Below are 23,446 nucleotides of genomic sequence, written 5' to 3'. Positions count from 1 at the left end.
TTAAAACTTGGCATCTTTTTTTCTGTGAGGAAGATTGTCGCTGAGCTAACGTCTGTGCCAGTCTTCCTCTACTTTACATGGGATGCTGCCGCATGTGGCTTAACAAGTGGTGCTAGGTCTGCACCTGGGATCTGAACCTGTGAAGCCTGGGCTGCGGAAGCAGAGCATACGACCTTAACCATGACGCCACCAGGCTGGCCCCCGAGCTTGGCATCTTTTATCAATAGTAGTTGAGATATCTGAATTTTATTTTAAAGTCCTTACTGGTATTTTGGGTACTAAGATGGAGAGATGAAGGTTATTTAACTTTTTTTTTCCTCTAATAAAAAGGTAACTAATCTAAAAGTCTGATTTTATTTATTTATTTTTAAACAGGTGCCATGTTTCAGAACAGACTAAGACTCCTGGTAAAGAAGAACTGAAGACACTGTACAGACATCAGATATAGGCTAATTACAAAGAAAGCATTAACCTGCCTCTGAGGTGACTAAAGGGGAATAATGGTGATTTTGCGCCGGGCTCGGCCGCCTGCTTCCGCCCCAACCAGCAATGAATCTTGACTCGCTCTCGCTGGCCTTGTCTCAAATCAGCTACCTGGTGGACAATTTAACCAAGAAAAACTACCGAGCCAGCCAGCAGGAAATACAGCATGTAAGTAACCTAGTCAGAAAATCTAAGTACCATTAAGGGAATGAGTATGCAGTGGAAAGAAAGTTTGTATGGGTGTGTTGCGTGAAAAGTATCTAATTTTTGCCCCTTACTTCAAGTGATTTCTCTTCAGCTTAATATATAAAAGAGATCTTATCCCGGTTCTTTTTTGAGGGGGTTCACAGATTTTTGTTTTTTTGTTAAAATTATGAAATATTTGTTTTGATCTAATCCTATTTTTTCCTTAATACTTTTTTAAAAAATTGAGATAAACTTCACAAACTATAAAACTCACCCTTTACAATGTAAAATTCTGTAATTTGTAGTTGATTCACAAAGTCGTTCAACCATTACCATCAAACTCCAGCATATTTTCCTCACCCCAAAAAGAAATGCCTGAATCCATTTGCAGTTGCTCTCCATTTCCCCTCCCTCCAGCCCCTGGCAACTGCTAATCTACTTTCTGCTTCTATGGATTTGCCTTTCTGGACATTTCATATAAATGAAATCATCCCATATGTGGCCTTCAGTTGTCTGCCTTCTTTCACTTGGCATGATGTTTCAGGTTTCATCCATGTTGGAGCATGCATCAGTACTTCATTCCTTTTTATGGCTGAATAAAAGTCCATTGTATGAATATATTCCACATTTTGTTTAACTGTCAGTTGGATATTTAGGTTTGTTTCCACTTTTTTGACTCTTATGAATAGTGTAGCTATCAACATTTGTTTACCAGTTTTTGGGTGGATGTTTATTTTCAGTTTTTAGGATATATACCAAAGAATGGAATTGCTGGATCATATGGTTACTCTATTTTTACCTTTCTGAAGAACTGCCAGACTGGTTTTCAGAGCATTGCATCACTTTTCATTTCCACAAGCAGTGTATGAGGGTTCCAATTTTTTTTCATCCTCACTAACGCTCATTGTTGCCTGTCTTTTTGCCTTTAGCCCTGCTAGTGGAAGTGAACTGGTATCTCATTGTAGCTTTGATTTATAGATAATGCTGTTGAGCATCTTTTCATGTGCTTCTTTGTACATCTTTGGAGAAATGTCAATTCAAATCCTTTGCCCTTCCCTCCCCCTCCATCTTTTAAAATTACTGTTCTCCAGTGTAGATTTGACTTGTAGAGTATTTCATTCAATCTTCGTGAAAGTTAAATAGTATACTATACCTTAGTTTTAGTGATTGTACCCCCTTCCCATTTATAAATCAAATGGAGTATCACACTTAGAATTCTTCATATTGTTAAAGCATAATTTAGCTGTATGACCCTGGTTAACTTCTCCAAACCTCCTTTTCTTCATCTGCAAAATAAGGATAAAAACAATAAAATTTGCAGGACACCTTGTTGTGATTAAATGAAATTAAATAGAGTACGTAACACAGTTCCTGTCTCAGCATTAAAAAAGTGCTAATTCTCCCTCTATAGTATAAATTATAGTTACTACGTAAAGTAGTTAGTACACAAATAGAAACTTGTAAGTGAAATAGGTGCTTAATTATTTGAGCTAAATCTAAGGCTTGAGAGGGTTTGTATGGAACTATTTCCTTGTCTTTTTGGGGTGTGTGTAATGTGTGCATGTAGCAGTTGTGGTTGTGGTTTAATGTGATTTTTAAAATAGATAGCATATTAACCTGATTACCCTAGGTACCCATTTCTCCTACCAACAGGCAACCAATGTTGGCTATTTCTTCATTGTCCTTCCAAAGATATTTGCATATAGAAAATGGGAAGATATTTCCCCCATTTCATATGGTGGCGTATAGTAGATATTGTTCTCCATCTTTTTGTTTTGTTTTGTTTTCAATTTACCAGTCTGTCTTGGAAATCATTCCTTATCCATACGTGAAAAGTCTCTTCATTCCTTTAAGGCTGCATAGTAAACCATTGTCTGGATGGATCATAATTTACACTTCACTGTTGATGGACACTTAGGTTATATAAGAGTTTTTGTGTGTGTGTGTGTGTGTGTGTGTGTGTGTGTGTGTGTGCGTGCTCACACACTGTGGACAGTGTTGTTACAAGGTAGTTCCTGCCTATATATGTTGTTGTATTTGTAGGATAGATGCTTAGAAATTGAAGTTTGGACAACTTTTCCAGTTTACTTTCTAATGGAAAAGCTCTATCCTTAGAATTATCTAGTATCTATTTGATTCCCCCCCTTTGTACTGTTTCTCTGGTACATTGAAATATCACCAGGTATGTATGCTTATGGAGTTTACTGCTTTGATGAATTATAGTGCTAAGTTCATTGTTTTAATACCTTCAGTGGTCCTCTTACTACAGAACAAAATCCAACCTCCTCAGTCTGAGTTTTTTTTTTTTTTTAATTTCTTTAGCTGAGGAAGATTCACCCTGAGCTAACAGCTAACATCTGCCACCGATCTTCCTCTTTTTGTATGTCGGCCCCTGACAGACAAGTGGTGTAGGTCCACAGCCTGAACTGAATCTGGGCCCCTGAAGCAGAGTGGGCTGAATTTAACCACTAGGCCACCAGGGCTGGCCCATCATGGCCCTTTAAGTTCAGTTCTAAATGCTGTTTCTGGAATTCTCATCTTTCGAGAACCAAATCTAATACCACCTGTCCAGTGAAGACTTAACCCCTTTTTTCCTTTATTTGAATTAATTCCTTAGGGTAAATTCTGAAAGCTCTGTTGGTCAGAGTGTGACCTAACAATTTCATGCAGCTGCTATTTAAGCATCTGCCGTGTACCACACATTATTTTTTTGGCAACTTTTTATTGAAATAAAATGTATACACAGAATAATTTCCCAAATTATAAGTGTGCAGATAAATTTTCATAAAATGAACATATACCTATTATAACCATGCAGATTAAGAAAAGTGATACTAGCGTCTCAGAAGCTCCTCGTTTAGTTGCTGAACATATCACTTAGGCACTCAGCAGTTTCACTTCTACGTATATACCAAACAGAAAGGCACGTGCACGTTCATCATAAAACGTGTATCTCAATAGCCCCAAGGTGGAAACAACCCGTGTCTATCAACAAGGTATACTATGAGGCATTGAGACTATTATGTGGAACAACATGCCTTGATCTTACAGTGTTGAGTGAAAAATGCTGAGTATTCCATCAGTTCAGTCATTCTATTTGTACAGTCAGTTCTCTGATCTTCATAGCAATTGTTCAAGCATTTACAATGTTCCAGGTGTTATTTCTAATGTGATATTACATCAGTTCTCACATTCTCACTTCAGTGGTGCAGGGTGGGTAGTATTGTTCCATTTTACACTGAGGTTCAAAGACATTAAGTATTTTGCCCACTGGTATTCTGCCTGAAAATGGCAGATAGGAGATTTGAATCCACAACATTCCTGTGTTGAATCTCTTTATGTTGTTCCTGAAAGACAAAGAAGTAGAAGAAAATTAGAGACAGGATTGTAAGGTCTCCTAGTCTCAAGTTTGGCTGCGCCTGACAGCCCCTACTCTAAAACGTCTTCCACTCTGTTCTCAGAGTGACCTTTTGAAAATGTATAGCTAGTAGTCTCTTTGAGGTTTTAAAATCTTTTGTTCGTCTCTGTCCCACTCAGTAAAGCCCAGACTCCTGACTGTGCCTATGTTGCTGTTCTTTGGAAGCAGACATGAGACAGTTTGGAATGCAGGTTATTTATAACGTTTGAATACCTGTAGGGGGAGGGGAAAAGACTGGCGACAGAATTGGGCAGAAGGAGAACTGTGGTGGAAACACAACAAAACCCTGGCCAACTCCATGGGGAATTCTGCAACGGATATCAAAGTTGTCCCACAATGGGCCCAAATGGCCAGGCCTTTACATCCCTTAGGATTGTATGAAGGCTACCTCAGGAGGGTGTGTGCCCTTGGATAATATGACTCCAGCTGAGACAAACCTTAAAGGCGGTGACTGCTGGGGCAGTTAGAACTTCTTGCAAGTGGGGAATCTGGTGGCACTGTCTGACTTTACCCCAGCAAGCCTCTGCATGATCTGGTCAGCTTAATACTGAATTACTAATTGGTTTGATCATCTTCCCCACTCCCAAGACCTTGAGATATTGGACTATCCTTTAGTTTGTCTCTTATACCTAACATTTAGTAAGTGTTCAAATGCAATTGGAATGAATAAATTATTTAGTAATTAATTTTGAAGGTAAGGGTTAGAATGCATGGTTTCACCTAATGGCTGAGGTTTCTCAGTGTCTACAGATTTTCTTTAGAAAAGTAAATTTTGTGTCTTTAACAGTACCTTTGCAGACAGCCCCCTCTCTTCTATTACTTCTAGAAGGATTAGGAATTTAGAACTGGAGTGGGAGCAAGGTTCTAGTTCTTGGCTCTGTCTTGATTTCCTTTGGTGTTAGGTAAAGACTTGTGATTCTTGGATGCTTAGTATATTTTAGTGCCATGCTTTGTTGTGGCTTAGTCTGATCAGATTTACTATCTTGGCTGGGATCATGTTCCCTTTGTTATTTATCCTAGTGACAAATGGGAAGAAGGAATATTTATCGAATTTATTATATATATGGGTTCACTAAACATGAGAGCTAGCTATTTATTACCATTATGTAGATTAAAAAACAGGGCTAGAATTTAATTTGTCCCATTAGTCAGGATTTTGTGATGTTCTTTAAAGATTAACCCCTGTAGTTATGCTTTCCTTTAAAATACTCATCATTATGAAAGAAATTATACAAGTAAAATAAAATTAAATCAACACTAGTTTTTCTACTCAGCTTCTTAGCATTTTGGAGTGTTCTTTGATTTTGCATTAAAAATAGTTGTTCTAGGGGCCGACCCTGTGGTCTAGTGGTTAAGTTTGGTGAGCTCTGCTTTGGTGGCCCGGGTTCAGTTCCCAGGTGAGCACTACCACACCCTTTGGTGGCCATGCTGTGGTGGTGACTCACAAAATAGAGGAAGATTAGCACAGATGTTAGCTCAGGACGAATCTTCCTCAGTAAAAGAAAAGAAAGAAAAGTTCTATAAAAACATTTTTTTTTTAAAGATTTTTTTGGGGCTGGCCCGGTGGCACAGCAGTTAAGTTCGCATGTTCCGCTTCTTGGTGGCCTGGGGTTCGCCGATTCGGATCCTGGGTGTGGACATGGCACCACTTGGCAAAAGCCATGCTGTGGTAGGCATCCCACATATAAAATAGAGGATGATGGGCATGGATGTTAGCTCAGGCCCAGTCTTCCTCAGCAAAAAGAAGAGGATTGGCAGTAGTTAGCTCAGGGCTAATCTTCCTCAAACAAACAAACAAAAAAAAGATTAAAAAAAATTTTTTTTAATTATTTTATTTTGTTTTTTAGGTTTTTCCTTCTCCCAAAGCCCCCCACTACATAGTTGTATATTTTAGTTGTGGCTCCTTCTAGTTGTGGCATGTGGGACGCCACCTCAGCATAGCTTGATGAGCAGTGCTAGGTCCGTGCCCAGGATCCACACCTGTGAAACCCTGGGCCACTGAAGTAGAGTGTGCAAACTTAACCATTGGGCCACGTGGCCAGCCCCATAAAAACATTTTATATCCTGTTCTTTAAATGATATAATCTCTAAATATAATTTAAAAAATTATAAATGTAAATTTATAAAACCAAAATTTTAAATTTATTAAATTAATAAATAAAATTTATAGTAAAAGTTTTATTGAAGATAATCTTGGGGCTGGCCCTGTGGCCGAGTGGTTAAGTTCACGTGCTCCACTTCGGCAGCCCAGGGTTTCGCCGGTTCAGATCTTGGGCGAGGACATGGCGCTGCTCATCAGGCCATGTTGAGGTGGTGTCCCACATGCCACAACTAGAGGGACCCACAACTAAAATACACAACTATGTGCTGGGGGGATTTGGGGAGAAAAAGCAATTAAAAGAAAAAAAGAAGATTGGCAACAGTTGTTAGCTCAGGTGCCAGTCTTCAAAAAAAGAAAAGATAGTCTCAAACACAATGAGTAGAGTAGTACAATATAACCCCCATGAATCTGTCATCTAGCTTCATTTTAAGCTATGACCAGGCTGTTTGATCTAACCCTTCCCCTCAGTTGTTTTAAAGCACAGTCCAGACATAATTTCATCTCTTCATAATACCATTTTAACATCTTTAAACAAAAAAAGCACAATACTTCCTAAATATCAAATATCCAGTTAACAGTCACATTTCCTGTTTGCCTTATATTAAAAAAAATCTTAAAACTTTTGGTTTGAATCAGGATTCAAATAAAATAAATCAGTTTGTCTCCTGGGCCCTTATTAAGTCTTATTTATTTATTTATTTATTTGTTTGTTTGTTTATTTATTTTTTGCTGAGGAAGACTGGCCCTGAGCTAACATCCGTGTCCATCTTCCTCTACTTTATATGTGGGATGCCTACCACAGCATGGCATGCCAAGTGGTGCCGTGTCTCCACCCGGGATCTGAACCGGCGAACCCCGAGCTGCTGAAGCAGAATGTGTGGACTTAACTGCTGTGCCCCCGGGCCGGCTGCTGTAAAACAACTTTTATTCAAAGAATAGTTTAGTCTTATTAAAAATACGTTGTATGTTGAAATGAATTCAGTGCTTACTGTCTGTCCTTTTGCTGCAGTTTCTATATTCCTGAAAAAACTTTATTTTCATTTGTTTCTTTTTTGGCTGTAGATCATTGTCAGCAGATTTGTTTCATTGAGAACTTGGGTGCTGTTACCCGGATTCTTTCATGCTTAAGGATATATCATTTTTATTTGGAGTCGATTATCACAAGATATGAAATTCTTGGGTCAAGTTTGTTTCCCCCTAGTTGTGTAAATACTGCTCTCCATTATTCTTCAGTAACATCAAATGCCAGAAGCTCCCTGGCTTCTTCCTCCTCCTCTTTCCTCTCTCTCCTTCCTCATGCATTTTAGGTAACTTTTCTTGCCTGCATCTACTCTTAACCTCGATATCCCCATAAATTTTCTTTTAATTAGAGTTCACTTCATGTGTATACGTTTTGATTATTCTGTTATTACCTTTTCTTGTGCTATGGTATACCTTTCAATGTTTCAATTCAAATATTTATTTCAGGGATATTTTTCTTCTTTTCTTTGAATGGTTTTCTTTGTCATTTCTTCTCTTGTGGATTGAGGTATATTAATTTTATTAGGTGGTTATCATTTCTGTAAAATTTTTGCCTTAGTTCTTTCCTAAGCCCTGCAAACTTGCTTTCATTTCCTTCTGTTATCTTATTTTTGAACTAGTGTGTCACCTTTTTGAGGACTTTCCCCCTTAAAAAACAAAAATTTCTACCATTTCTTTGAGGGTATGGAATACTATTTGAACTCTTCTTGTTTGTTTATTGGGTAAGTTCTTTGAAATGTATGTTCTTCACCTGTCTTGTTTCTTTGCTTTGTTTATTTTACAGGTTCTTGAAATAGGGACTTTTTGCTTGTCTTTGAATCAGTGCAATTATTTACTCACATTTAAATAGTCTTAGGAATACTTGAGGGCAGGAAAGTGTCTTGGGGTACTTCACCATTTCTGTTTTCAGATTTGGTAATGGTTTCCTCATTCTTCTCCAGCATTCTTCTTTGTTCACAGACGTTAAATGTGGCACCTTGAGCTTGATTGTTCGTCTATATCTCTCTCCCTTGCCATTCTGCAATTTCTTTGTGTTGATCTGGGTCTCTAAATGGACAGTCTGTCCTTTTTCATGGCCCATTTGTGCCCCCAATTCATCACCTGAACAGAGAATAATTATACATATTTTGGGACGTTTATCAATTCTAGACATTTTTATTTTTGGATTTATCAGTCCCAAGTAGAAGTCTGCATTTGGCTTGTCATTTGAGTTGGTAAGAATGAGCTCTTTGCCATATTTCTCTGGACCACTTCTTAAAAGAGAATGTATTATTGAAGATGTAATTTTAAAAAAAAATTTGTTATTTGAGAGACTAGAGTAGAAAAAGGTGGTCTTAGTTCCACCATCTTTTACTTAGGAATTCAAAATTTTATCCTTAATTTAATGCTTTTTTTGTTAGAAGAAACCCTTCATAGTTGCAAAAATTTTTCATGTTCTTTTCAAAATATTAAACTGTTTTGAATACATGCACTATTTTTCATAAAGTATTCACAAAGTATTCATACAGATAAGGCAATAAGAACCTGGAATTTTTTTTGAAGAAGAAGATGATTAACCCTGAGCTAACTGCTGCCAGTCTTCCTCTTTTTGCTGAGGAAGACTGGCCCTGAGCTAACATCGTGCCCATCTTCCTCTACTTTATATGTGGGTTGCCTACCCCAGCGTGATGTGCCAAGCAGTGCCAATTCCGCACCCGGGATCTGAACTGGTGAACCCTGGGCTGCCGAGAAGCGGAACATGCGAACTTAACCGCTACGCCACTGGGCTGGCCCCTGGAATGAATATTTTTAAGGGTTAGAATATGTTCAGCAAGCTTAAGAAATATGAATGAAGATGCTGATGCAAACTTGTTTGTATGGAGCATATGTATATTTTGAAACAGTCTGATTATTCTGGTTGCTATAACTATAATCATGGTAGTGTAGAGAGTTACTGTCTTCAATTTAAATTTTAAAATCTAGTATTTTATAATTGTATGGAATCCTGAGTGTTTTTGGGACCTTTGAGATCATCTGTTGGGCTAGATTTTGTATTTTTCTTTATATAAATCTTTTTGAGCTTATGTGAAAATCCACATATATATATATATATATATATATATATATATGTGGGTGTTTTTTGCGTGGGTGTGAGGAAGATTGGCCCTGAGCTAACATTTCTTGGCAGTCTTCCTCTTTTCGCTTGAAGAAGATTGTTGCTGAGCTAACATCTGTGCTAATCTTCCGCTATTTTATGTGGGATGCCTACCACAAGCATGGCTTGTCAAGCAGTGCCATGTCCGCACCCAGGATCTGAACCGGTGAATCCCAGGCCTCCAAAGCGGAACGTGTGCACTTAACCGCTGTGCCACCGCACCAGCCCCTATTTTTTTTTTTTTAAATAGATAGGCTTTTTTTTTTAAAGGTTGGCATGTGAGCCAACAGCTGTTGCCAATCTTTTTTCTTTGTTTTCTGCTTTTTCTCCCCAGATCCCCCCAGTACACAGTTGTGTATTTTAGTTGTGGGTCCTTGTAATTGTGGCATGTGGGATGCCGCTTCAGCGTGGCCTGATGAGTGGTGCCATGTCCGCACCAAGGATTCAAACCAGCGAAACCCTCGGCCGCCGAAGCAGGGTGTGGGAACTTAACCACTCGGCCACGGGCCCAGCCGCTAGTTACTTTATTTTTAATACAGCCTAAAGATTTTGCTGTCACATTGTAAGATAGTTACTTAACTAAAGCTTTGAATTATTTTAGTGGTCTCCACTGCCCAATGAGTGGAGTGGTCTGAATTTTAAGTAAAAATATATAGGACTTAATTTTACAGGAGCAATAAAATCTTATTTCAACATCTTTGCAACCCAATCATGTTTTTAAAATACCACTTGTTTTAGAAGAAAAAAATAGTTGCTCCTAATGAAGGGCAGCATGGTATCACAGAAGGAATATTGCGTTCACCCAGCAACCATAAAACACACCATTTAATTCCACCACCAGCCGGCAAGTTATGTGTGACATTTGTCTTTAGTCGCTCCAACCTTGATTTTTAAAAAAAATCTTATCTGTGATAACATGGTATTGTTTGTCTTATATATATTTCTTAGGGTTGTTGTGAAGATTAAGTGGCTGTAAAAGCAATTGTAAAATTATAAAAATATTATATAAATAAATGTAAAGGATAAGAAGGGATATTTGTAAACTTTTGCTGATCCTGATTAAAACAAAAACTTAGAAGTTTTTTTGTTTTGGTTTTTGGCCATTGACAGTCTGATGGAAAGTCCCTTCCATTTTTTAGGTTGGTGTAACAGCACCAGATAAGTTAGTATGTTCATTAACTGTCATCTGATCCCCTGACTCCCTCTGGCCTTTTTGTGTTTGTGTACTGTTTAACTTCTGCCTCAAAGGCTGTTCCTCCAGCTCTATCTGGTTGTCAACTTCAATGTTTTAAGTCTCAGCTTACATTTTACATCTTTAGGGAAAGTCTTTCTGTGGTACCTCCCCCCTCCCATCAATATCACATAGCCCTGTTTCATTTTCTTCATATGACAGTTAATATTATCAGAAATTCTTTACCTATACTTTTCTTACCCCATGAAAACATCCTTCGTGAGAGTTATGGAACTCACTGGTCTGTACTGCTGTGTTTGCTGTACCTTGTATTGTATCTAGTATGTTCTCAACATGTATTTGTTAAGCCAGCTACTCTTGCTCTTTTGAGGGAGAGCTCTGGTTAGTTGAATCATTGGTGATTCTAGTCTTAATTAATTTTTTTTTAAAGATTTTATTTCTTTCCTTTTTCTCCCCAAAGACCCCCGGAACGTAGTTGTATATTCTTCGTTGTGGGTCTTTCTAGTTGTGGCATGTGGGATGCTGCGTCAGCGTGGTTTGATGAGTAGTCCCACGTCCGCACCCAGGATTCGAACCAACGAAACACTGGGCCGCCTGTGGCGGAGCGCACAAACTTAACCACTCGGCCACAGGGCTAGCCCCTAGTCTTAATTATTTGAATTGGCTATTTAATATCTTCAGCATTCAAGGCGATAGGAAAAAACAATCTTTTGCCTTTGTAGAACTTAAGGAATGATAAGAACCTACAAAACCAATACATTGTGAATAGGTTCATAGTAATCTTTATAGATGCAGAGGTTCTTACTGATTATCAAATTATACAGATTTTAACTTCTATGTATGTATGTATGTATGTATGTATTTATTTATTTATTGAGGAAGATTAGTCCTGAGCTAACTGCTGCCAATCCTCCTCTTTTTGCTGAGGAAGACTGGCCCTGAGCTAACATCATGCCCATCTACCTCTACTTTATATGTGGGACGCCTACCACAGCATGGTGTGCCAAGCGGTGCCATTTCCGCTCCCGGCATCCGAACCAGTGAACCCTGGGCTGCCGAAGCCCGGGCCGCCGAAGCACAACGTGTGTACTTAACTGCTGTGCTGCTGGGCCGGCCCCTAAATTTTAACTTTTAGATGTTTGTGGGACAGTGTGAAAATTGGTCATACTTAACTACCACACTTTCTGGATGGGGAAAACTGAAACTGAAATAAGTTAACTTAGCCAGCTGTCACTTAATTATTATGATACAGTCGAGAGACTGTAGGCTTTGGAGGTGGGCTATGAATCCTTCCTCCTCGACTCATACACTAGTGGATTTTAGGCTGCTGGAATCTGTTTTAAGTGTTCACCTCCTCATCTATAAAATGGGAGTAAGTTTTGGCAGAGTTGTTGAAGATTAAACTGAGAAAGCTCGGTACCATATCTAGTCTAAAGTAGGTAGTTAAATATTTATTATTTATAATGTAGCATTTAATAAGCAAGTGATTACTCTCCACATACAATGTGTTAAGCTCTTTTGTAGACTAGATGTGAGGAAGTCAACACAACTACATGAATTCCCTCTTCTCATGCAACTTAAAAATCTAGTGAAGGACGTGGAAAATAAATTATCAGGTGGTGATAAGTGCTATGGAGAAAAGTAAAGCAGGGTAATAGGTGATGATGGGTCAGGTCGTGTTGCTGTTTTTGGGAGGGTAGTTATGAAAGGCCTCACTGATGAGGTGACTTGAGAGCAGAAACCTAAAGGAAGTAAGAGCAAACCATGTGTAGATATTTGCAGCTTTCTTGTATAGGAAATAGCAAGTACAAACACTGGTAATTTTGAGAAACACCAAGAAACTAGTGGCGCGTGGGGTAGCATCTACAGTACTGAAATCATACTGTTTCCTTTAGGGCCTTGCCTTGGAGGTTATTGCAATGAGTCACAATTGTGTTAGATTTCAGGTTACTCTTTTTTTTTTTTGCTGAGGAACGGTTGCCCTGAGCAGACTTCTCTTGCCAATCTTCCTCTTTTTGCTTGAGGAAGATTGGCCCTGAGCTAACATCTGTGCCAGTCTTCCTCTATTTTGTATGTGAGTCACCGCAACAGCATGGCCGCCACCGAGTGTTACAGACCTCCGTGCAGGGAACTAAACCCGGGCCACCAAAGTGGAGCACGTGGAACTTAACCACTAGGCCACCAGGCCGGCCCCTGAAGTTGCTTTTTTTTATTTTTTATATAAAGATTTTATTTTTCCTTTTTCTTCCCAAAGCCTCCCAGTACATAGTTGTGTATTTTTAGTTGTGAGTCCTTCTAGTTGTGGCATGTGGGATGCCTCCTCAGCATGGCCTGATGAGCAGTGCCATGTCCATGCCCAGGATTCAAACTGGCAAAACCCGGGGCCACTGAAACGGAGCACTTGAACTTAACCACTAGGCCACGGGGCTGGCCCTTGAAGTTACTTTTTTTTTTTTTAAAGATTTTCTTTTTCTTTTTTTTCCCCAAAGCCCCCTGGTACACAGCTGCATATTTTAGTTGTGGGTCCTTCTAGTTGTGGCATGTGGGATGCCACGTCAGTGTGGCCTGACAAGCGGTGTCATGCCCAGGATCCAAATTGGCGAAACCCTGGGCCACTGCAGCAGAACGCATGAACTTAACCACTTGGCCATGGGGCCAGCCCCTGAAGTTACATTTTTAAAGTAAAATAAATGCATAGAAAAGGTGATGCTCTTGTGTGTGCAGTTTGTTATAAAATTGTTGCCTTAGAACTTAAAAAAAAAAATTGTGTTCTTACTACGTCATTTTTTTTGTGTAGATGTTGACCAAAGCACATCTATGGAGTAATTACTGGTGGTTTTTCTTCCATCCTTCCTGCCAGTGACTGTGGGAAACATTTAAAAAATATTTAATTATAAAGTATTGCTACCTCCATCTCATTAATTCCTATAACACTTAATCCAAAGCGAACAATTAATGTGAGTTGGGATTTTGCCTTAGAGGTTGATTTTTTTTTTTTTAATCTCCCTTAATATTGACTACAAACTCATATTTTTTCATCTTTAATTTAGATTGTGAATCGGCACGGCCCTGAGGCAGACAGGCATTTACTACGCTGCCTATTTTCGCATGTGGATTTCAGTGGCGATGGTAAAAGCAGTGGCAAAGATTTTCATCAGGTATTTGGGGGCTTACAGAGTGTATGTTCACTTAGATCTAATCGTTCAATGAATTGCATTTTGGTCATAATGTGTAGCAAACAACACATACAAATAGCATCCAGAAATAATCTTAGCTGAATGGCTGAAAGGTATTGGGACTTTTCCGTTTTTTGTCCTTCCCTTCTGCCTGGATGCAAACCATTGCAGCTCCCTAGTTGAGGCTTAGAGAGCTGGGCATCAGGCCTGCCTGAAGGAAGCAGGAATGTGGGAAGTCCTGCTTGACAAGTAAGTAAGGCAGAGAAGGGACTCTCTTGTCATAGATTGAGTTTCTTTGGCTTGATTCTCAATCTGGGAACAGTTTATCATGATGTTATTCCTTATGGTTACCTTGTCAATGGACTCTGTTCTGTAGAAGTTTTGGTTTGCTGCAAATAGACTTTAAGTAGTTTAAATGGGTTTTTTCAAGAGCTAGTTTTGATCGTGTAGAAACAGTATACAAAATTGGATTGCACTTTAATGTTGTTATGAGTACCTCTAATTCTGTGTATGCAAGAATATGACTTAGTGCTAATGAAAATTCATCTTTTATTTTTTAAGACCCAGTTTCTGATTCAGGAGTGTGCGTCACTGATTACAAAGCCAAACTTTATCTCGACGCTGTCCTATGCCATTGATAATCCATTGCACTATCAGAAGGTTGGTATTGTTTTTATCTTTAGTAGTCCTAAGAAAGTGATCTTTTACTAGGCTTTCTGAAAAGATCTTAAACCTTTATCTCATAGTATCATGTTTTTTTTTTTGTTTTTGTTTTTTTAAAGATTTTATTTTTTTTCCTTATTTTCCCCAAAGCCCCCCGGTACATAGTTGTGTATTCTTCGTTGTGGGTTCTTCTAGTTGTGGCATGTGGGATGCTGCCTCAGCGTGGTCTTATGAGCAGTGCCATGTCCACACCCAGGATTCGAACTAACGAAACACTGGGCCGCCTGCAGCGGAGCGCGCGAACTTAACCACTCGGCCACGGGGCCAGCCCCTCATAGTATCATGTTTTAATTTTAAAATTTCAAGTAGTTACTTTGGGATTTTTGTAGTTTCCAGTAAAATCAAGACAGTTTGATAAATAGAATCTTACTAAAACCAGATTCTGTGAAGCTTAAGCTTGTCAGTCTTCGGTTCTAGGACATGATGTGTTGTTTCTAGCAGCACTACAGATTTATGTCACTCCTATGTAGCACCAAAATTGGATGAACAGATGCTTTTATAAACTTTTTGAAAATTGTAAGTTCTTGTTTTAAAATAAAGTTTGTTTTGTTTCAGAGTTTAAAGCCTGCACCCCACTTATTTGCCCAGCTGAGTAAAGTTCTCAAGTTAAGCAAAGTACAAGAGGTAAGTGATTTAAGAAAAGAGATCTAGGCAAAATTAGAAGCAAAAACAGCTGTTTGACTCTTTGGTCAATCTAATCCTTCTTGTTTCAGGTAATTTTTGGCCTTGCCCTCTTGAATTCTTCCAGCTCAGATCTCAGAGGTTTTGGTAAGTTTCTTTTCCCCCACAGATCCTATAGTGAAGTTAGATTCTTTAACATCCGTGGTTTTTTTTTTTTAAATTAAGATTATGATAGTTAACAACCTTGTAAAATTACAGTTGTACATCATTATTAGTTGTGTTGTAGGTACACCACTTCACCCCTAGTGCCCTCCCCTACCCCCTCTTTCCCCTGGTAACCACCAATTAGTTCTCTTTGTAACGTCCATGGCTTTTTGAATCTTGAGACTCCATAGCTTAGATTCAGAGAGTAAGATAATCTAAGATTATCTTCTTTTGGTCTCTCTTATGTATGTATGATAAAAACACATAATGTAAGCTTTGCCTTTATAATCTTTTTGAGTGTATGGTTCAGTAGTGTTAACTGTGTTCACATTGTTGTGTAACAGATGTCTGGAGCTTCATCTTGCAAAACTGAAACACTTTACTCATCGATTAACTCTCCATTTCCCCCTCCCACCTCCCCCCAGCCCCTGGCAATTGGTCTCTTAGTTTATACCTACCAGCTAAAGCTATGAAAACATTAGAGGGTGAATGGTGAGTTGGTGGATGAGAATGATGATCGTCTATATTTGGATGTTATGTGATGTTTTACCCATTCTGGTTCAAAAATAACTTGTGGTTTTTGGTTTACCTGGTTTCTAGCTGCCCAGTTTATCAAACAGAAGCTTCCAGATCTTCTGCGTTCTTACATTGACGCAGACGTCAGTGGAAATCAAGAAGGTGGCTTCCAAGATATTGCAATAGAGGTCCTACACCTCCTCCTCTCCCATCTCCTTTTTGGGCAGAAGGGAGCCTTTGGAGTTGGACAGGAACAGATAGACGCTTTTCTTAAGACGCTGCGCAGAGGTAAAGGAGTATAAAAGTTTTTTCTTTGGGTAAACACAAAACATATGACAAAAGGATTTTAGAATATAAGTGAAGACAGTGATTTACCTTTCTGTTCTTAAGTTGGTAATCTTTTAAGAAAGAGTAGTTTATAATTTAAAATATGAAAGTGATAAAAGCCTCATTATAGAAAAGGCATAAAATGAATATAACTTCACCTGTAATCTTGTAATATAAATAAAACCTCAGTTAAGATTTTCCGTGTAGTCTTTTTTTTTTTTCCCCCATAGGGAAACAGAGACTACATTATTGTGGCATGCTTTTTTTAGTTAAAAAATTAATCACTGTTGATATACCCACTTTACTTCCTTGGCTATTGGCATTATTCCTAAAATAACTTCTGGTTCTATTATTGCCGTTCTTTGTTCCTCTGATCCTTCTTTTAGAGATAGAAGTAGTCTTTTTTTTTTTTTTTTTTTAAGATTTTATTTTTCCTTTCTCTCCCCAAACCTCCCCCCGCCGTACATAGTTGTATAGTTTTAGTTGTGGGGCCTTCTAGTTGTGGCATGTGGGACGCCGCGTGAGCATGGCTTGATGAGTAGTGCCATGTCCGCGCCCAGGATCTGAACCAGTGAAACCCTAGGCCACCGAAGTGGAGTGCATCAGCTTAACCACTCGGCCACAGGGCCAGCCCCTATACTGATATTCTGTTGGTTTTTGATGCCTTCTTTGTATGAGAATTGACAGCCCTATTGTGAAAATTTAAAGTAATATTTAGGGTGTGAATTGGTTAATAGATCCTGGGATTCTAATATAAAAAGTTAAAAATATACTCATGAGCAATTTTTATGATATAAAAACATTCAAATTTCGGAATTGGTGTTGAAGTCATAACTTGGGCTAGCTGGATTGGAAAAAACTGAATAAACTTTGCTTTGAATATGAACTTGTGGAAGACTCAGGTTTGAGGGGCTTTTAAAGAGAGTAAAAGAGGATAGTTTGTTTTTAATCAATTGTAATCTTTTTCCTCCTTCAGATTTTCCTCAGGAACGCTGTCCCGTGGTGCTTGCACCACTTTTATACCCTGAAAAACGGGACATTCTAATGGACAGGATCCTGCCTGATTCTGGAGGGGTAGCTAAAACCATGATGGAGAGCTCTTTGGCTGATTTCATGCAAGAAGTAGGCTATGGCTTTTGTGCAAGGTTAGTAGCAAGACATTAAACTTCTGGTTACTCTTGTGCCAAACACAGTGTGATTCTTTAAAGCAAGTTCCTAAGATTCCTTAGTGTGTTATCATCTTTGCCTTTGAAGAATTTTGCTTCTGAATTTAATCTTCTACATACTAGTTTTGGTGGCAGCTGTAAATATCCTAGAGGCTAAATTTCTCTCTCTTTGCCCACCCTGGTTTCTCAGATTTAGGAATCAGGGGGTTCCTGGCCTAGTTGCCAGGATAGGCATTTTAGCTTTTGGAGAAGAGAGAGCACTGACTCAAGTGTTGTTGGAACTTGTATCGTTTCCCACCTGATGTGTCTAATTATTCTCCTCCCTGCCACCACTCTCAGTTTCCTCACTTTACCTTCATCTTCTATAAACTCCCTTTTCTGCCTTTTTTATATCCTGCCTCTTGCATATTTTTCATACCCTCCAGGGGCACCAAAGGAAATTGTTTTGCCCTATGTTCGTAGCACTTGTGACTGTGATAAAGTGGATTGTTAATATTTTTCTGAGAGTAAGTTATTAAAGGCATTAGTGTACCTTTGCTTTGAATTTAAGTGTAACTTTTAATGTTTTTAAAACTTGTATAAGCCACCTTTCCACTATGGTTGCAAGTGTATTTGTGGGTGTGTGTATGTGCCCCCTGTAAAACTTTTATTAAATTAAGCTGCAGGATGCAAAGTGAAAAAGTTAGGGTGCGTTTTCAAGTCTTTGTACATACCAGAATAGTTGCACTCACCTTAAATGTCAGTATTTTAAAGAGTAATTAGATTCATATTGAAGATTGAGGAGAATAACTTTATGTCTTTGTGAGAAATATCATTACTCTTGGCTCATAGTTTCTTCCATTGGTCTTTTAAACTTTTTCCATTTTCTTAGTTAAGTAGGTGGTTTTTTACATTCTTAGCTATATAAAAGTGACAAGAAATGAAACTTATTACCCTGTCTCTATTAGTGAAACTCTGGATTTCACTCAAGTGCTCATTTTATATTAGCATATCTTAACCTTGATATTGAGGGTGGTAGTGTTTTTCTGAAGTTAAATTTCTGTTTCAGTATTGAAGAATGTCGCAATATAATCATGCAGTTTGGTGTTCGGGAGGTCACAGCTGCCCAGGTTGCAAGGGTTTTGGGAATGATGGCACGAACTCATTCAGGATTAACAGACGGAATTCCTTTACAGGTAAGTATAGAAGTCAGCTGTTTTACAATGTGAATTAATGTCCTGCCCTCTTAATTTATTAAATTACGGTATGATTGATTGTTCTACCAACCAGAGCTGAACACATTAAGTTGTTGAGTTTAATTCAAATTTTACTTCTGCAGAGTATCTCTGCTCCTGGCAGTGGTATTTGGAGTGATGGAAAAGATAAAAGTGATGGAGCACAGGCACACACATGGAATGTAGAAGTGTTGATTGATGTTCTCAAAGAACTGGTGAGTACATGTAATCATGTTTTTATATTCTTGATGTTAGTATAATGTAGCTCAAAGAAGGTAAATTTTAATGGATAAAAATACCCAGCTGAATGAGACCAACAGTGTTGTATAATTTTCAACTTCATTGGATCGCAAGTAATGAAGTGTCTGAGATAATTAAGCACTCAAAATAGTACCTAATCAAATTCCAGTTTTATTCATTAGGAGTTGTTTCTCTGTAGTTCTGAGTGGGACTGCTGAGGCGATTTGTTCAGTTGTTGGTGTGTGGTTTTATTTGGAGGGACGAATTTGTTGCAAAGTAAAGATTGAGGAGAAAGGAGGCCTTTTGAATGTTCTCTGGAAGATGCAGCAAGAATCCTGCTCACCTTGTTTATGGGTGGATAAGGATAATAAAAATCATTACTTGATATTTCCATTTCTGGAATATCCACAAAATAAATAATTGGCTCCCAGATAAACAAAGTACCTCCCCTGAAATGTTGAAATGCTTACATAAAACATAAAAGAATGAAACTTTTAGATATTAAAAGAGAGCAATGAAATTTAGTCAGTGGGAGAATAGTGGAGTGAAGATGTAATATTTTCAGTCTTGTTCATAAAGTGTCAAGGAACAAAATACAACATTAGAGTAAAGACTACATATACATACAACATACTTATTAGGTATCAGGTCATATATCTATTCTGTTGCTCATTTTTAGTTTTGCACATTTGTAACTTACAGGTAAAATTGAGTTACAGAGAATAATGCTGTTCTTTATGTAACCTTACTGCTAACAACATCAATGGGATTTCTTTTTCCTTTTTTTTTTTGATGGAGGTTATGATAGTTTAGAACACTGAAATTTCAGTTGTACATTATTGTCCGTCACCATATAAGTGTGCCCCTTCACCCTTTGTGCCCACTCCACACCCCCCTTCCATCTGGTAACCATGAAAGAGTTCTCTTTGTCCATCTTTCACCCGTGAGTAAAATCATACAGTGTTTTGTCTGTCTCTGTCTGGCTTATTTTGCTTAACGTAATTCCCTCAATCTGCATCCATGTTTTTGCAAATGGAATGATTTTGTCCTTTTTTGTGGCTGAGTAGTATTCCGTGTTTTGTGTGTGTTTGTGTGTGTGTGTGTATATACACACACCACATCTTTATTCACTCATCAGTTGATGGTCACTGGGTTGCTTCCATGTATTGGCTATTGTGAATAATGCTGCAAGGAACATAGGGGTGCGTAAGTCTCTTTGTATTGTTGATTTCATGTTCTTTGGATAAATATCTGGTAGTGGTATAGCTGGGTCATATGGTATTTCTATTTTTAATTTTTTGAGAAATCTCTATATTCTTTTCTGTAGTGACGGCACCAGTTTGCATTCCCACCAGCAGTGTATGAGGGTTCCCTTTTCTCCACAACCTCTCCAGCATGTGTTATTTTTTGTCTTGGTGATTACAGCCATTCTGACAGGTGTAAGGTGATATCTTAGTGTGGTTTTGATTTGCATTTCCCTGATTAGTGATGTTGAACATCTTTTCATGTGCCTATTGGCCATCTGTATATCTTCTTTGGAGAAATGTCTCTTCGTATCCTATTCCCATTTTTTGATTGGGTGGTTTGGTTTTTTCTTTTTTATTGAGTTGTAAGAGTTGTTTATATATTTTGGAGATCAACCCCTTGTCTGATAAATGATTTGCAAATATTTTCTCTTGGTTGGTGGATTGTCTTTTCATTTTGTTCACGATTTCCTTTGCTTTGCAGAAGCTTTTTATTTTTAGTCTGATGTAGTCCCATTTAACTTTTTCTTTTGTTTCCCTTGCCCAAGTAGACATGGTATTCGAAAAGATGTTGCTAAGACCAATGTCAAAGTGTGTACTGTGTATATTTTTTTTAGGAGTTTTATGGTTTCAGGTCTCAGATTCAAATCTTTAATCCATTTTGAGTTAATTTTTGTGTATGGTGCAAGATAATGGTCTACTTTCATTGTTTTGCTTGTGGCTGTCCAGTTTTTGCAACAGCATTTATTGCATAGACTTTCCTTTCTCCACTGTTATGTTTTAGGCTCATTTGTCAAAGATTAACTGTCCATAGATGTGTGGTTTTATTTCTGTTCTTTCAGTTCTGTTCCGTTGATCCGTGTGTCTGTTTTTGTGACAGTACTATGCTGTTTTTGTATTTTTTTCTTTTTCCTTTTTCTTCTTTTTTAGAAAGATTAGCCCTGAGCTAACATCCACTGCCAATCTTCCTCTTTTTGCTGAGGAACATTGGCCCTGAGCTAACATCTGTGACCATCTTCCTCTACTTTATATGTGGGACTCCTGCCACAGCATGGCTTGATAAGCAGTGGATAGGTCCCTGCACGGAACCCGAACCGGCTAACCCCTGGCCACCAAAGCGGAATGCGCAAACTTAACCACTGCGCCACTGGGCTGGCCCCCATGCTGTTTTGATTACTATAGCTTTGTAGTATGTTTTGAAGTCAGATTGTGATGCCACCAGCTTTGTTCTTTTTGCTCAGTATTGCTTTACCTATATGGGGTCTTTTGTTGCCTCATATGAATTTTAGGATTCTTTGTTCTATTTCTGTGAAGAATGTCATTGGGATTCTGATTGGGATTGCGTTGAATCTGTAGATTGCTTCTGGTAGTATGGACATGTTAACTATGTTTCTTCTTCCATGGGATTTCTTTATTTTTCTCAATAAGTAGATGGATTTGTGGTCTTCAAACCTATTCTCCTTTTTTAAAAAAAAATTTAGTTATTCACTTTTTTAAATTGAGTTCTCATTGGTTTATAACATTATATAAATTTCAGGTGTACATCATATTTTGATTTCTGTGTAGACTATTACCATGTTCACTACCGAAAGACTAATTAAAATTACATCCATCACTGTACTCATGTGCCCCTTTATCCCTTTCATCACCCCCCTTCTCCATTTAGTAATGGAGAGGAAAAAAATAATACATGATCATGGCAGAAAACTTGGAAAGTTGAAAAGAAAGAAAAGTAAAATAAAACCACAGTTTCATCACTGACAGATAACCAGTTAGTATTTTGTATTTATCCTGTGATTGTCTTGCAAAAGAGAAAACATGCCCTTTTCACTCAATAATTTTATCTTTGCATTTTATTGCCATGTTGAAAATACTCTTTTTTAAAAAATGATGGACAAGGATGGTATTCATGTTGTCTGAACCTATTTTGTTTTTTATTTCAGAGAGTATGAAAGGCTATAAATTGAGTGCTTGTGCTTTGGGATGGAACAATTGAATCAGTAACCTCTCTCCTTTTCGCGTTTTTCCTCTCGTATATTAGAGTTTTCTGTACATTTTTTGTATGTAGAGAGCAAAGGACCATTTCAGATTCACATTGGATCAGAATTGTTTTTTTCCATTGCCCACCAAGAACTAGATGAGGAAACCCTCTGTCTTGTCTCTTTCTAGGGTAATGCTATTTTCAATAGCACATTTATAGTTCTGTCACACTCAGTCCTTGAAATGAATTTTAGAAAGAAGAAATCTTATTTTCTGAATGTTCTTGTTACTTTAAAGTGAATACCCCATTTAGGTTTGTTCTTTATACAAAGCAAGCATTAAAGTTTTTATGGCTTGAAAGGAGTCACTATGGAGCAAAATTAAAGTGGCCATGATGCTTTGGTTGGAGATTTAAATACAATGTGTGCACAGCCGTTTTCCTTCCAAGCGTTTAATAAACTTAATGTTTTATGCAGAGTGTTTGGTAACCTATCTTCTGTAAACTTGTTTCCCTTGCTTTGTGTTTCTTTTCAAGGAGTCTCGTACTGGTTTTTTTTTAAATACTTTCCATAGAAATTTTTTTGAATGGAATTTTCAGTAATTGTGATGTAAAGATTCTAGACCACTTTTCCTGATGCATACATTGTGATGCTTTTAGGGGAGATCTTTAGTTGATTAAGAATGATGTTTTGCAGTATGGAGATTCCTCAAAAAATTAAAAATAGAACTACCATATGATCCAGCCATCCCACTACTGGGTATTTATCCAAAGAGCTTGAAGTCAGCAATCCCAAAAGTCCTATGCACCCCAATGTTTATTGCACACTGTTTACAATAGCCAAGACGTGGAAGCAACCTAAGTGTCCAGCAACAGACGAATGGATAAAGAAGATGTGGTACATATATACAATGGAATACTACTCAGCTGCAAAACAGAACAAAATCATTCCATTTGCAATAACATGGATGGACCTTGAGAGAATTATGTTAAGTGAAATAAGCCAGTGAGAGAAGGATAATCTGTGTATGACTCCACTCATATGAGGAATTTAAAATTATGGACTAAGAACAGTTTAGTGGATACCAGGGGAAAGGTGGGGTGGGGGGTGGGTACAAAGGGTGAAGTGGTGCACCTACAACATGACTGACAAACATTAATGTACAACTGAAATTTTACAAGATTGTAACCTATCAATAACTCAATAAAAAAAAAAATGATGTTTTGGGGGCTGGCCCCGTGGCCAGGTGGTTAAGTTTATGTACTCCACTTTGGCGGCCCAGGGTTTCCGTGTTCGGATCCTGGGCATGAACATGGCACCACTTGTCAGGCCACACTGACACGGCCACTCGCATAGCACAGCTAGAAGGACCTAGAACTAGGATACAGAACTATTGTACTGGGGGGCTTTGGGGAGAAGAAAGGGAAAAAAAATAGATTGACAACAGATGTTAGCTCAGGTGCCAATCTTTAAACAAAAAAAAAAGAATGATGTTTGGGGGC

The 23,446-nt window shown here is 38.1% G+C and overlaps 1 protein-coding gene across 14 annotated transcripts in view; it reads left to right on the top strand.

The window, feature by feature from the left end:
- The window catches only part of CNOT1 (CCR4-NOT transcription complex subunit 1), a 112,975-nt gene that overhangs the window by 35,008 nt on the left and 54,521 nt on the right, over positions 1-23,446 (top strand). For all 14 annotated transcript variants that reach the window (XR_011537944.1, XR_011537945.1, XR_011537946.1 and 11 more), the window contains exons 2-10: positions 376-651; positions 13,585-13,692; positions 14,272-14,370; positions 14,989-15,057; positions 15,147-15,201; positions 15,859-16,062; positions 17,078-17,246; positions 18,316-18,442; positions 18,586-18,696. Coding sequence is in view for 11 of the 14 variants with exons in the window: in XM_070612027.1 (XP_070468128.1) it covers positions 550-651; positions 13,585-13,692; positions 14,272-14,370; positions 14,989-15,057; positions 15,147-15,201; positions 15,859-16,062; positions 17,078-17,246; positions 18,316-18,442; positions 18,586-18,696 (1,044 nt within the window). In the remaining 3 variants the exon portion in view is untranslated. The remainder of the gene's footprint in view (positions 1-375; positions 652-13,584; positions 13,693-14,271; positions 14,371-14,988; positions 15,058-15,146; positions 15,202-15,858; positions 16,063-17,077; positions 17,247-18,315; positions 18,443-18,585; positions 18,697-23,446) is intronic.

This window comes from Equus przewalskii, chromosome 3, assembly GCF_037783145.1.
Source record: "Equus przewalskii isolate Varuska chromosome 3, EquPr2, whole genome shotgun sequence".
Classification (NCBI taxonomy): Eukaryota; Metazoa; Chordata; class Mammalia; order Perissodactyla; family Equidae; genus Equus; species Equus przewalskii.
The sequence above is the reverse complement of the archived record's forward strand: the minus strand, read 5'-3'. Positions and strand labels throughout refer to the sequence as shown.